Below are 14,334 nucleotides of genomic sequence, written 5' to 3'. Positions count from 1 at the left end.
ATCAAGCAGATGATGACAAGTGACTAACATTTACTACATTTTTCATGTTAAAAGCCTAGTGTTTTGACTGCATATTGAAGTTATATAATGACTTAGTGAAGAAAGCACAGCACAGGAAAAAAATTAACTACCATTAGAGAGAGATAGGTAAGACAAATAATTGAGTCAGCAAACATTTTACACTTGAAAGTTGAATCAGCATCTGGAGGGGAAAGAAAGGCTTTTTTTGTGCTGCTACCTAGCTGGGTCCAAATGATGAAGTTTCACCTGAAGTAGTGCAGAACACAATTTTAGAAAAGTCAAATTGAAACACTGTCTGTAAACTAAAAATGATGTGTATGGATCAGTAACAACCATGGATCCACTTTTAAAAAGTCCAGAAGAGGCAAATCAGGTTTGAGTTAGAAGTTTGGAACGTGATCCAAGCCCTGGATTAAGAGCCCTGTCTTCTAAGGAATTTCACATTGTGAACACACACAGCGTGTCTTCCTTTGTCTCAAATCCCCAAGAGCCACCTAGAGTTACAAAATTAAAGTATTTTCTATGCAAGTAATATGAATGGCAATTTTCCAGGATAGGATAACAGAAAAATTCAACCCCAACTGCAATCTGCTTATTTCACATACAACTAGTTTTAACTTCATGCTGTCTGCAGGGGTTGTGTTTGAGGTAAATACCCCTGGAGGTTAGAATTCAGGCTTTAGAAACTTTGATGCTTATGTCAACATTTCCTCATCTGCAATATTTTATATTATTGCAGCTACACACATGCCTATACACTGGTGTCTCTCTCTGCTCTTATTTCCCCACTAACAAAACATGCAAAACAAGCTTTACAGGGAAAGAAAAAAAGTCAAGGAAAAAAGTCAAACCATTCACAACTTCTTAATTTTTTTTTTTTTTTTTTTTTAAGAATTCTAAAACCTGTATGAAAACCCACTACTCCTCAGACAGCAAATATACCCAAAGGTTCTACTCAGCTTGCTATTCTGTTTTAAACTACACTGCTCCCACATAAAGCCATGCAAATTAAAACCTCCAAGCAGACCCCTGAACCTAAGAATCTCCTCCAGAACACATTTAGCACATCACTGCAAAAGCTGTTTCCAAAGCCAACCTACCACCAAGCTCAAGCTTCAAGATAACTTCTCCTCAAAATTGTTTTTGACATTTTGTTAATTTTTACTGGAAACGAAGCAAAGGCATGGGATTTATTGTGTACACAGATATTGAAGGAAAACACTGTAGACAAGCAAAACTACAGCTCGGATGCAGCGTGGCTTGCTGTCAGCAAAAGGAGGTTCCCCCCTACTTCCAGCCACGCATCCCGTTCCTGTGCCGTCCCCTCCTCACACCGGCTTTGTGCCACGTGTCAGAACCTTTGTCAAGCTGTTGAGTGCGGTAACACACGTGAACATTGCTCTTGCAAAACCACCACCAACAAAAAGCACAATGTTTTCTGCCAGGTTAATGAACTGAACAGACTCTGCTTGACAGCTTGGGAGTGAATGCCCAGGAGAGGGTGGGACCATGTGTCTGGAATTAAGGGGAAGCGTACACAAGGGTGAAAAGAAAAAAAGGATTGTCCCCTGATGGAAGAAAGCTGTCTACCTCAGTTGTAGCATATGTTTTCACCCTTAGCAGGTATTAGAGAGAAGTACACTGCTAGTTCTTTTGCTTAAAGTGCAGTATTAACACGGAGGGAGGGGAGAAGGAAGGATAAAGTCTTACTGCTTTCATTGGAAATGCTTTTTAGAGTTTGGTTCTCTTAATGTTCCTTAAAGAGTACGCGCTTGCAAAACCGTGACATGAAATGAAAACAAAGAGGACAACTCATATACTGAAAGACATCAGCTTATGTGTCCTTTCTGAAAGAGGGCCTAAAATTCAGATACTGAGATAGTAAGAGCAAAAAAAAAAAAACCCTCATTCCTCAGTGAAGCTAGCCGGGGACCAAATAAGCATTCTGAAGAAGTACTGTTAATTAGTAAACTCTTCAAATGTGAAGGTAAGATGACTTACTTTTCTATAACAAAAGTTTCTATAACAAAAGTTTGCTCACTCCAAGCAGGTAAACTCTGCAGGGACTTCAGTGATAATGTGGTTGTCCCTAAGCTTACTCAGGAGCAATTAAATCATAGATAACTCAATCAATGACTGCTGTGAAGATAAACCATACAAAGTGACATTTAGCAGTGATGCAAATTGCTTTCTGGCACTAGCTTTGAAAACTAGGTAACATGCCCTCAGACAAAAATCAATACACAAAAAGACTACCGAAATATCCAATCTGGAATTTCTTTTTGAAATGTCTTTTGCAGAGAGTCTAAGATGACTTTCTGAAAGCAGATCTCTACCAACCTCAGCAAGTAAATCACAGGGTATGTTTTAGAATTTTTAAAAGATTCATGCCCCTCTAATTTTTCTTAAAATCCCCTGACAGCTTTGAGAAGAAAGGGTTTTTTTATTTATTTCTACTATCAGGTTTATCAATTTTAGACGTAGGAAAAATATTACACAACTCAGTCCAATGGTCAGAGCTCATGACAAGGTAAAACAGGAACAGAAGGATCTCTCTGATAGAAGGGTAGCACTTTTTGATTTTACTAATCCAACTTTTTAGGAAACAGATAACCATTCTAATTATGAAGTTAGATGCAAAAAATAGTCACAGAGAAAACATTCACCTGAGTAGTCTTAAAGGTAGTTTTCCTTTCCTTCATTACACAGTAGTCTAAAAAAAAAAAATAAGAATCAAAGAGACTTCTATTCAAGGTGCACTTTGTGTGGTCATGATTTCAAATATAAAAGTATTACTGCTTACAAATCAATAACGTTTAAATTTAAGTTACAGCTAAAAATTTGGTGCTGTACCAAACAATGTTTTTCATTCCACTTTTCCATTTGAGCTACCTTAAGTAGCATTCAAACTAGAAAAAGTACACCAGAAAGCTGGTACATTCACAAAAAAACTTCCAAATACTAATGTAGTCTTCAACACCTTCTACAGAAGTGGAAAAAGCTCCTGGTAGTTTGTCTAGAGAACCAGGAATATTTTCCAGGCCGCTGTTCCTCTTCCCTTGCCACCTTTACATGGGAGCTCCGCTGCAATATTTATTCCACTCATGCTGCTCTTTGTCACATCACACTGCTTAGCGTTGCACAGCTGCAAAAACCACCTGCTACTCCATGTAGCTATTGTTTTTGCCGCCTCCCCCACACCTCATCATTCTTTCTGAAAAGGATTTGCTCGGTCTCCTGTAAAGGCTATCCCCTCTGCCTTTTTGCAACGCTGCAAATGGGAATCCCAGGTGGCTCCTGCTAATTATCCATGTGCCTTGGGAGTCTAATTCTTCCCATTGTTAATATACCAATCTTTAGCCACAAAGTCACTTCATATGCTAATCAGAGACCAGCTGATCCCAAGTTAATACTTCACATACTCAGGAGAACTGATCTGCTGGGGGTATTAATGACAGCAGAGCAAGACGAGCTTCGGAAAATAGTTCCCAAAAGATACTGTATCACTTTCTCTTTTAGTCCAACCCCGTAATAAAAAAATTTGCTTGTGAACTTGGAGCATGGTCATTACCCTCACTTGCTGAGGGCAACCTCTTCACAGACAAGAAGAGGCTGAAAAATTAGATTTTCCTTTTACACTGTTAGAATCTAATTTAGAAATTGTTAAGTTTAAGTCTTATCTAATTTTCCATTTAGAAGTTTTGGTGTTTATAGAATGCTTGAAACACCAGCTTCAACCAAAAATCAAGATGAGCATTTTTATGAATAGAAATACTCTATGAATTAAATAGTCTAGGCCACAATTCAGTACTGCTGCCAAGAACAACATACACTAACTTACAAAATTTCTACTTTCCCCTCAGCCTCTGCATTCCCCACAATATGCCATCCCTTCAGCCCGATTTAGTTCACCTGAAAACAACTGTGCCGGCACAATGAAAAAGGCAGCATGCTATAGCATCTGGGCACACAAGGTCTGGGAATGTCTTGAGCTGATATTGCTACCAAAGAGCAATAGTCTGAGTTTATGGTCTGGCTAGACTGTACAGTCTTCTTGGATGTCTTGAAATACAGAAACTCCATCAACATTTCAAGTCTGTTGGGACATCAGAATATGAAATGCCCCACATAAAATCCACATTACGCGAGGATTTTTCATCATGGCTTCTTGCATGTAGATAGCTCAACATTTCCACTTGGTTAACAGTGTGTTCTGAGTCACTTTGGAGATGCTTATGTGCAAAACTGGGAACAGCCCTTTGTTTATATCCCAAAAGGCAGGAATCAGCAGAGTTTCTATAGCCTGTAGCAGTGCCCGACACGAGTTTTCATTTGAAGAGCAATTTGCTCAATGGCAAAATAGTGATTCAAGCAAAGTTACCTACTCTATCTTCTTACAAGCTAGAAAAATATCTATGAAATGGAAACACACACCGTTTTAAAAGAGAACCAAGCAAAATTTATGGGGTTTTGTTGGTTTTTTTGTTGAGTTTTTTGGTTTTTTCGGGTTGTTTTGGGTTTTTTTTTTGAGGATGTGAACAAGAAGTTCCTTCATTAATGGATTTCAAATTGTTGCATAAGTTGCATCCTTTAATTTCGCTAAATCAAAAGCTAGGAGTTTTGCACAGTATTTCCTCTAATGAATCACCAGTTCAATCCTCCATTATAACATATTCATTTCATGACTGAGTGTTCTTCAGATTTAATTTATAGTGCCAATGAAAGACAAAGGATCCTGCAGCTGTATAAAAGTTCAAACAGCTCAGAAAAAATAGCAGGCACATCCAGCTGTTTGAGAAGCATCATGAGATCCCTACAAATCTGGAATAAAAAAAAAATCTCTTTATGTACGAAGAGGGTTCTGCCATAGAGTAAAACATTCACCTAAATGAGTGTCATGTAAATAATGTAAGTGTAACAGGAAACTACAACAAAACATTTTACCACTTATGTGTGTTCTAGATATAAATAACATCAATTTTAATGTATTTTATTATTAGGGCTAAAAATCATATGCAAGCCCTTCACATACAAGTTAAGTATATCCTTTCACGGCCACGCCTGTCCGGATTTCAGAGTATTGTCCCACTTACTTTAGTTATAATACTAATACACTTGTCTTACACAAATGCTGAAACGGGCATTGGCACAATAACCATTTCATAAGGTCATCACAGAGTTAAACATGCCGTCTCCCAACTGAAATCAGTGCATCTCTGGAGGTAAGACAGAAAGCAGCAAAACCCCCTGGCATTCCTCTTAAAATAGCTTTGCAGAGAGCATTTTATACACAAAAGGCAGCTGGTTATGCTTTAACAGACTCTTTTGTAAACAGAATTGATCAACAGATGTGCAATGCTTATAGATGGTTATCAACATAATCTTCATTTTCAGAACCAATAAAACTGGACATTATGCCTATTCTCTGAGCCATTCACCTACCTCAGGAGATAAACTGGATTCACTAATATCTGCTATGGGATTGATAAAAACTTGATATCAAAAGAATTGAGCATTAGAAAAAAGAGAGAAATGGGAATGTCCAGATAATTGCAGCATTTCAGTCTGCATATAGGCTCTTCACTGATCTGAAACTGCAAACAGACAAGTCAATGTGAGGAAAGTGAAGGGAAAAAGACTCTGAAGCAGATATATATTTAGCAGCAGGTTAGATGGAGAGAAAAGGCTCAAGGACAATGGCAGGTCTTTTCTTCCTTCAGCTAAACCCCCAATGTATTTTTGTGAAAGCAAGCTAGTCTTTTGCTTTTAACTGTAGCCCAAAACTGCATTATGTCTCTTGGGTGCTTTGATTTTTTTCTCTTTCTAAATCTCAGCACATAGACAGCTCCAGGGCTCAGTAGGAGAAATTATTAAAAGCATGCCTGCAGAAGTAGAGAGATCAGTCATTTCCCTTATCCCCTGTGTTTCATGAGCGCTCCCCCACCCATGCAGCATTGTATGAGATTTCATGCAACCAGACATGTCCTTTTAAAACAGACTGAAAATTTTAAAATCCTTTAAGGGTAGGCACAGCGTTCCTTCAGATTGGAAAGAGAAACACAGAAATGTGCTTCAATTCTCCAGAAAGGTCACATTCACCTTCAGAATTCTATCAAACTTTTTTTTTTTTGCCCTGTGCAGTTCTATTATCTTAAGTAATTTGTAACAGTCTTTACAAAATATACTGGAGTTTCATAAAACACAAAATCCCAGTGTGAACATGATGCAAGCAATCTTTGCCTAGTTATTTTTTCCTAGGCTGCTTGAAAGTCCAGATGTTTTTCCAACTGTCTTTTTTCCTGTTCCACTATTGCAAATGCATAGGTCCCTTCTTTAGAATTACCATTCTATATGCATTTTCAACTTACTACAATTTATTCTGAGCTTCCCAGTCCATTTTTCCAAATAAATATACACATATTTTGGATTAAATATGACTTACTGTATTAGAAACATGACATTAGAAAGTTTTAGCAGTGTATTTTGACAAAAGCAAATGTGCTGAAAGCGTGACGCATTCTCATAAACCAGTAAGTAGCTTAAAAACTAGGAAAAAAACTTTTTAAACCATCTCCAACTTCCAACATCTATAGCTACATCTCCAACCTTGTATCTTCACCATTAAAATGTTACTATGCATTTAACAGTATAGGAAAATGCCCAATAATCTTTATTAGAGCTTGTCAGGAAGCTGGTTTTAACCCTCTACTCCCCCAACATAAAGACAGCAGAAAAAAACTGGAAAACGCTGTTCATTCTCATCACCCTTACCCAAATACTCTCCAGCCGTTAAGCAGACATGCCCGCATTTCAGAGAGTTCTTTGCTCTAGACTACTGAACCCTAAACATTAAACATTTGATATGCATTTCAAAACTGCTATTTGACACACTCTGAAGAACAAACTGCATCTTGTCAGAGTCAATATGAAATTGAAGAGGCCCCATTTAGAGTTTAGAACGTGAAGCAGAAAGACATCACTGTGCTTACTCTGTCCGCTAAAAACAGATTTACCAATAGACTGCTATAGTTAAGGATACATCTCAACTACAGAATTTTCCTTCATACACCTGCACGGGATCTCTGATGAAGACTGAGTTGCAATAACATCACTGATTTCTGCTAAAGTCTTTAAATGCATATTGTCAAAAAAAAGTTCTGTTTTGTAGCTGTTGCACAGATGAATCATCACCAGTACCTGAAGTGACAGAGCAGATATCCTTCTACAGTGAGAAAAAGGTAGTGTAAAATAAACTTACTTTGTTATCCTAACGGTTAAGGAAATTCACTACAACTACCTCAGGGTAAAAATATTTATGGAAAAACAACACAGAATTTTGAACATACAAGTGGCTGAGAATCAGCTTCGGAAAGGATTTCTAGAACTTACCTATGGTGCAGTTTGTGGTTATTTTTCTCCGCTTGGGGTTGTGTCGTAGCAATTCTAACTCTCGTTTGGTTGGCTCCCATGTTGAATACTTCTCTCCAATGCCTAAGCAGACGAAAAGAAAGTTTCCGGAAGTTACTTAGTAAAAGGATTAAAAACTCCGTTCAAGTAAAAATTTTCAACATGCTGTCCATTAAGTTAGATTCAATCTATGTACAACTACAAGAGACTCGATTTCTTTTTACCCCTCCCCCCCCAATATTGTTCAGAAAGATACCAACTAATTTTCCAACAAATAAGAACTAAAAGAAGAAAAGAAAAGCACTTCTTTACTTATAAAGAATACCTAGCCCAAATAAATTTTCTATGATTGGATTACAATCCTCCTTTCAGTTAAAAAGAAATTCCAGCACAAGAATAAATCCACCATTACTCAAAAATGCATTTCTTTGTGCTCAGAGGAGGTCAAATGACAGAACTACCATATGATTTTAGGAGAAGATACAGGATAACCAAGAAATCTCATCACCAAACTTTGACAAGTTGTTAAGTAAATCAAAACTGACCCAACTTAATGGACAGATACAGGCTTAATCCTTACAGAAGAACAGCAGAATTTAGTAATTTGATATACTAAACAGCTACTACATGTCTTAGGATATACCATTATAGAGTATGACCTCTCCTTATAACCATTGACGTAGAACTGGATATAGCAAGTTCTAATACTTGAGATTCACTCTACTGACATATCTAACATTACCTAAAAATGCAATTAGTGGTAGGTTTAAACACAACCCTCCCCCCACCAACCAACAAAACTCTCCAAATACTTAACTACCCTTCCTCATGAGCTGCAGCTAAAATCTGTCATTATTCTCTTTAAACATCAACACTGTATTTCCAATACATTTCTTTTGTTCAAAGGAAAGCACAGTAGAAATGAGTCAGGTAAGTAGTACAGAGAATAGATCTGAAGTAAGCACAGAGTTGTGTTCAGTGTAAATCTGATACAAGAAAAACACAACAGTGAAGACTCATGTGCTGACCAGTTAAGTACTGCTGCAGCATTCTATGTAGCACAGAGAAATTACCATGCAAGGTCAATTATAGTGAGTCACAAAAGCATCTTGGCATTAAAAATGAAGAATAATAAGATGACAAGCAATCTATTCTAAAACTGAGGATTAAAGTCAATTAAGAGTTATTTTTCACAGAATGCATGGAGGAGAAACAGTGCTGTGCTACAGAAAATAAATCATAAATCATACATATGAAAAGAAGGAGAGTAGAAAATACAGCTAGAGGCTTACACATTCTGCATAATATACATTAAATTTGAATAGCTCTTTGATCTTCATTTTCAGAAATAGCTATGCTTGTCAGAAGCTACCCACCCAAAAACGTTCAATTCATAGTTACGACTGACCCTCCGGGTTTTAGTAATAAAAGGTCTCATTTTCAGATTCTTGAGGACTAGAAAATTCTTATTTACATAGATGCACCCATCTCTCACTTTATTTGATTCAACAACAGTGTATGCAAGAAGCATAAGAAAGAATACCAGAATCATATAGTCCCTTTCCTTTATCCAAGGTTCAGCATCAAGCTACACACCCAGGAAAACAGAAAAGGAAACTAATTACTGTGTAACAGATTGATGAGATAAAACAGCTGCAATGCTTTGAATACACTATACAGTATGCATAGGCAAACGCATGAAGCAACTTTAAGAGACGCACATATGGACAGTTCACATAATGACAGAACATTGGCTTGCAACAAGTTTTATATTAGATGACTCCAGCAACCCTTTTCATATTTGTAATACTCCCTTAGCAATTTATATAAATCGGTTTGTAAAAAAGCCCAAAATAATTTTCAACACTGTGTTAGTATCAGCTATTGCACTGGCCAGCTGTAAACTTGAACTCTTGCATTTGGGTTCACTGTAGTTTAAACATGGCCAAACATAGTTAGTATAGTCTGACAACGGGATAAAATCTCATAATAAACACACAAACAACTTGGATATGTTTAAATCCTGGTTTAAATCAAATATAACAAAATTCACACCTGGAAACACATGTGCGCTCAACTTTAGGCATGCAATAGTTCCACATGTCAGTGGGACTATTCATATATATTTATATATATCCATATATAATTATATAGCTTAAATGCTTATAGAGGATGTGGACCAAAGCATTTCACAAGAGCAACTCTTCAAGTAAAGTTAAACATGACAGACTGGATGACTTTGCAGGATTCTGGGTGAAACAAATATTGTTCAATTAAAAAGAAATGAAACCAAACAGAAAACCATGTACAGTTAATGCCACAAGAAATACTGAGCAAAACAGACAGAAAACTCTTACAGAAGCCTTTCATTGGAAAGAGCACAAGTTAAGTCAGAGACAGAAATTAATGTTCTGTTCCAGCTATATAATTTAATAAGAATACTGAGGTTTTATTACTCTTGAAAATTTGGAAAGAAGACAGAACCATTTATTAGGAATGATTTGGTGTATTAAGAATGGTTCAGCGTTTAAAATTAAAAAAAAAAAAATCCCCCCAAAACCCCAAACAAAAAACAACAACAAAAAAAACAAAGAAGGAAAAAGGTTTAATAAAAGGTTTAATAACACCCATAAACATGCCAAAAACTCCAATATAAACTACCTTAAATAAAGATTTGCAAAACATGCACAGGTTACCATTTACAATAAAAGAGAAGTAGCGTTATAAGAGTGAAAATTCATCATTTTAAAAATGATGCTATAAAATAGCCAGAGAATCAAGTCAGCATGTGAAATCTCCATCCAAGAATTAATTTTATTAGGTCAAATACATAAATTGTCATTCAGAGACTTTATCAGGGACATATGGATTGAGTGAAGGAAAAGGCAATGAAGGCTCTAGTTTATAAGTCACAATTTTGCAAGTAATCATTAATATAGATTGTTTACTTTGCTGTGCTTCAGCAAATCCCCCTTTTTCCCCTCCCAAAAATCCAAACATTAACTAGAATGAAGGGCTCCGTGTATTCTCAACTCCCTCATTATTAAAGAATATTGAAAACCAGAGAAAAAAAAAATGATAGAGTTGCAACTTGTTCAGAGTTATATCATATAACTCTGAACTACAGCTGGACATGGAAACTCATCACACTAAGTGTTAATATTACAAGAGTATGAAATGAATCTCATGATATTTGGGGGTTTTCTTAAAGTTTTTTCTCCAGGCATCATGTTGTTATGTGAGCATCTATTAAAGTATATACTAATACCCTTCAAGCACTGTGGATAGAAGTTTGAAAATATACAACATTGACACTTCAATTTTTAAGCCAATCTCAGTTTTTGCAGACTGGATTCACTTCTTAAGTTCTTTAAGTTGGCAGCACTATCTGAGGGTAAACTAACTCTGTGGTAGAAATATAAAACCAAGACACTGAGTTTGGGGTTTGTACTAATCTTGACATTCAGTTTGGAGGAAGAAGGGTTCCCCCCCCTTTATAATCTTTCAGATAACATGAGTCACTATGGGAAGGAGGGGATGGACTGAAGCAGTGGAGAGAGAAGGAAAAAAGAAGACATAATTCTCCATTATTTCTCCCATGTATCTCCCTTTCGCATTCCTTAGATAAATTTGCAGGGAAACACACATGGCTTCACCATGAAAAGTCATAAAACAAAAGATCCTATGCCATGACTTTAAAGAAAAAGTGTCTATACTGTGTACTTCAGTAATTTAAAGTGTATTGTTGTCAATTCCTTCATTTTATATCTTCATTGGTCATTACAGATTTGTTCTCCAGGGACAGAAGATGCAACGTGCATATTCATATAAATATGCATTCATATATGTGTTTAATATGCCATTCATTAGTCAGTTAACCAGTACAGAGAAGATTTTCTGCCTGGCAATTCCTCTCAGTGATTCTTCCCTTCACCGCACACCTTTGTGGTCCAGGATGAACAATCTTGTAGCTGTAATTACCCTAGAATATAAGCTATAGCAGCCTGACGTCCACTGGAGGACAAACTGGCTGCATCTCAGTCCAGCAGGCGCAAAATTATCATTTGCTAAGGACAATATAATTAAGAAATTGTTCTTTGAATTTACATATTCAAAAGTAAGGAACTGGGGGGCCTTCCTCTTCAACAGCATCATGAAGAAGTGTTATGTTGTTGCAGTTGATTAATTTGGTGCCCAAAACAACACTGTTTAGAAGGTTTTGAAGGAGTTTTCAGAAGAGGTGCATAGCCTAAATGAAAGGTTTAAAAACATGTTTCCATTTTGTCTTGCTTTGAAAAGCAGTGCTTTGTGCTAAAGCATTTTAAGCTCTATTTTCTCGTTCTAGGACTCACTGGCAATCTCGCTATCCTCCTTTCCTCTGACTCAACTCCCTCAAAATGGGGAATAAGCAGGAAGTAGAATGGGTTCTGTAGCAGGAACTACGTAAAAGCAGCTATACTTTTGATACGCCATCAGAAAAGCTCTAGTTAATACGATGTTAGCTGCTATTTTTAAAGTTGGAAATGAGGTTAAGAATGGTTTGAAGTCATATCAGCCCTGACTAAGGCTGTCACATTGAAACAGGATGCCATGGATTCAGTATGAGACATTACTAGACAGAAGTCATCTGTCTTCAAAGATAGACTTTCCCACTTTAAGAAAACAGACCCCCTAGAGGCCACTGGAAATGGAAGATGACAAGCTTTTATAACTGATGCTTAAAAACTACTCAGTTAAAGGTAAATGCTACTTCCTTTCCAAAAAAAGGAGAAAAGGTTTATTTTGGAGTAGTTCTATCAAGGAAAGGGCATATGAAATTAAGTCTGCTGTAATTATTCAATCATTGGAACATATCCAAACAAGAGGAAAACAATTTGCACGATAAAACTGGCATTCTTAACTGTGATTCATGTCTAAAATGGCAGGATAATCAGCAAAGGGACGCTTGTTAGTGAAGTGCGTCGCCAGCCCACGCCTCTTACCTGTCATTGTACACTGGTAGTGAGAAACCACTGTTGGGGTGAAGGCTAAAAAAGAAAAAATTAGGGAAAGCAAACTGAATAAAACAAATGTGTGTACATATATTTGTGTGTAAATATTTCTACATAGATACTGTGCGTGTACCATGAAAGCACAGGTGTGTAAGTAAGCTGGCACGTTCTATTAAAAAAAAAAATCACACACAAGGGTGGCATTTCATGTGAGGGGAACAGATTTATTGCCTATATCACCTAGATTAGCCTAAAGGAGCAGACTGTTACATTTTCTACCTAATACAGATATGACTCTGATATTATGCAAGCTTTGCAGGATTAATGTTAGATTATTTTTATATTTTTTTTTACAATTAAAAATAGAATATTTTTGCTACAATTGGTGTGACGCACATGTTAAACTAACAGTCTAACTCCTGGAAAGTAATAGCTAGACATCTCTCTCTCCCAAGGCCTGCGCTACTATCGCTAAAGAGCTCTTGCCTCCCCTTACTGTTTTTTTGCCATTGACAAATGGGAGGGACAGGTATGATTAAAAACAGAAACAAGAAATTCAGGCAGGAAAACCAAACCTTGTAATTTCCAAGCTTTTCGTTGTTCTTCTTTGGCAATTTGTTCCATGTCTTTGTCGTATATGTAATCTTGACACATAAAGCAGTATATACCCCCATACAAAAGGTCTATGGCTGCAAAACAGAAGGGAAGTTGGGGAGGAGGAAAAAAGATGTGAGTTCATAAACTGGAAGACATTTTAAAGCAGGCTTCCAAGTCAGGCACTCTTTCTTCTCAGCAGTCCACAAAAAGTTAAATCTGTACCTTAGAATCTGGAGGGAAAAAAAAGAGAAAAAAACAGGGAAGTTTTTCCAGTTACAGTATGAGTTATTCAATTGCTTCTGGCACAGCAAGAAAACTGTGCAAGACAACAAAGCATTAGCTGCCTTCAAGTTGTTTGTAATTCATAATATACCTTTCAAAGACATGAGTAACCAGAAGGCATAATTACAGTGACTAAAATACATGCAGAACTAGTACTGTAAGATTTGATCTGTAAGTTTGAACTGTCTTTTTCTAAGACTTCAGTAATTTCTATGCAAAGCCATTAAAATAATTAGAAAGCACCTATCCAAATGAAGACTCAAACAGAAGACAGCAGTGAAAGCTCAAAGGAACTTGTTGAGGGAATGGTTTTCCAGAGTAGTTTATTCCACAGGTTGGGTACGTCTCACAATTTCTCGTTTCACACACCCTTTTAGAATGGACATAGGAACGCTGATGAATGTTAAAAATATTTTTCTTACACAATCCTAAACAAAAGAAAGCCAAGAAATGAAATAAATCAGCTAACTGGGAAATGACATTTTGCTTCAACATATACCGAGGAAGAAGGAAGTGCAAACTAATCATAGCAAATTGCTGATTTTCAGTTCATAGATATGGAAAAAAGCCACAATCAAAGGAAAGTAAAAAAAAAAAAAAAATTCAGCGGGCACTAACAAATACTTAGCCAGCTGCTAAAATACAATCTGCATCTAGCAGACAGCTGAGAAACACATCAGCATTCTCCCTCAAGAGTGTATCCTCCATTTATTTTATTCCCAAATTCCTTTTATTTCCAGATAAATAGCATTATTATAAAACATCTCACTGCAGTGAAACTTGTTTTAAACAAAGGAAACCATTACCACATTAGGTGGCCTGCAAGAAACAGCGCTGAATTACTCTGAAGTCATAAATAAGCCAAACTGCACGCCACGCAGCAGGAATTCTGCTGTCGGTCTCATCAGGCAAGCAAAGGTGAAGTCTTTGTGCTCTTCCCCGTTAGTGGGCCAGCGGCCCTGGTAAGGCTGGTAAGCTTGGTAAGGTTTCTTTCTAACCACATCTCATCCATCCTTCACAGCCTCCACCCCTCTTC

At 36.9% G+C, this 14,334-nt stretch overlaps 1 protein-coding gene across 5 annotated transcripts in view; it reads right to left on the bottom strand.

The window, feature by feature from the left end:
- USP22 (ubiquitin specific peptidase 22) overlaps positions 1-14,334 on the bottom strand; it is a 111,655-nt gene that overhangs the window by 43,209 nt on the left and 54,112 nt on the right. For 3 of the 5 annotated variants that reach the window (XR_012676134.1, XR_012676132.1, XM_075165389.1), the window contains exons 3-5: positions 12,995-13,108; positions 12,411-12,455; positions 7,411-7,512 (exon numbers count right to left, since the gene is read on the bottom strand). Coding sequence is in view for 2 of the 5 variants with exons in the window: in XM_075165389.1 (XP_075021490.1) it covers positions 7,411-7,512; positions 12,411-12,455; positions 12,995-13,108 (261 nt within the window). In the remaining 3 variants the exon portion in view is untranslated. The remainder of the gene's footprint in view (positions 1-7,410; positions 7,513-12,410; positions 12,456-12,994; positions 13,109-14,334) is intronic. The other 2 variants (XR_012676133.1, XM_075165390.1) reach the window with 1 other exon arrangement.

This window comes from Calonectris borealis, chromosome 16, assembly GCF_964195595.1.
Source record: "Calonectris borealis chromosome 16, bCalBor7.hap1.2, whole genome shotgun sequence".
NCBI lineage: Eukaryota > Metazoa > Chordata > Aves > Procellariiformes > Procellariidae > Calonectris > Calonectris borealis.
This window is presented reverse-complemented; position numbering and strand designations above follow the sequence as displayed.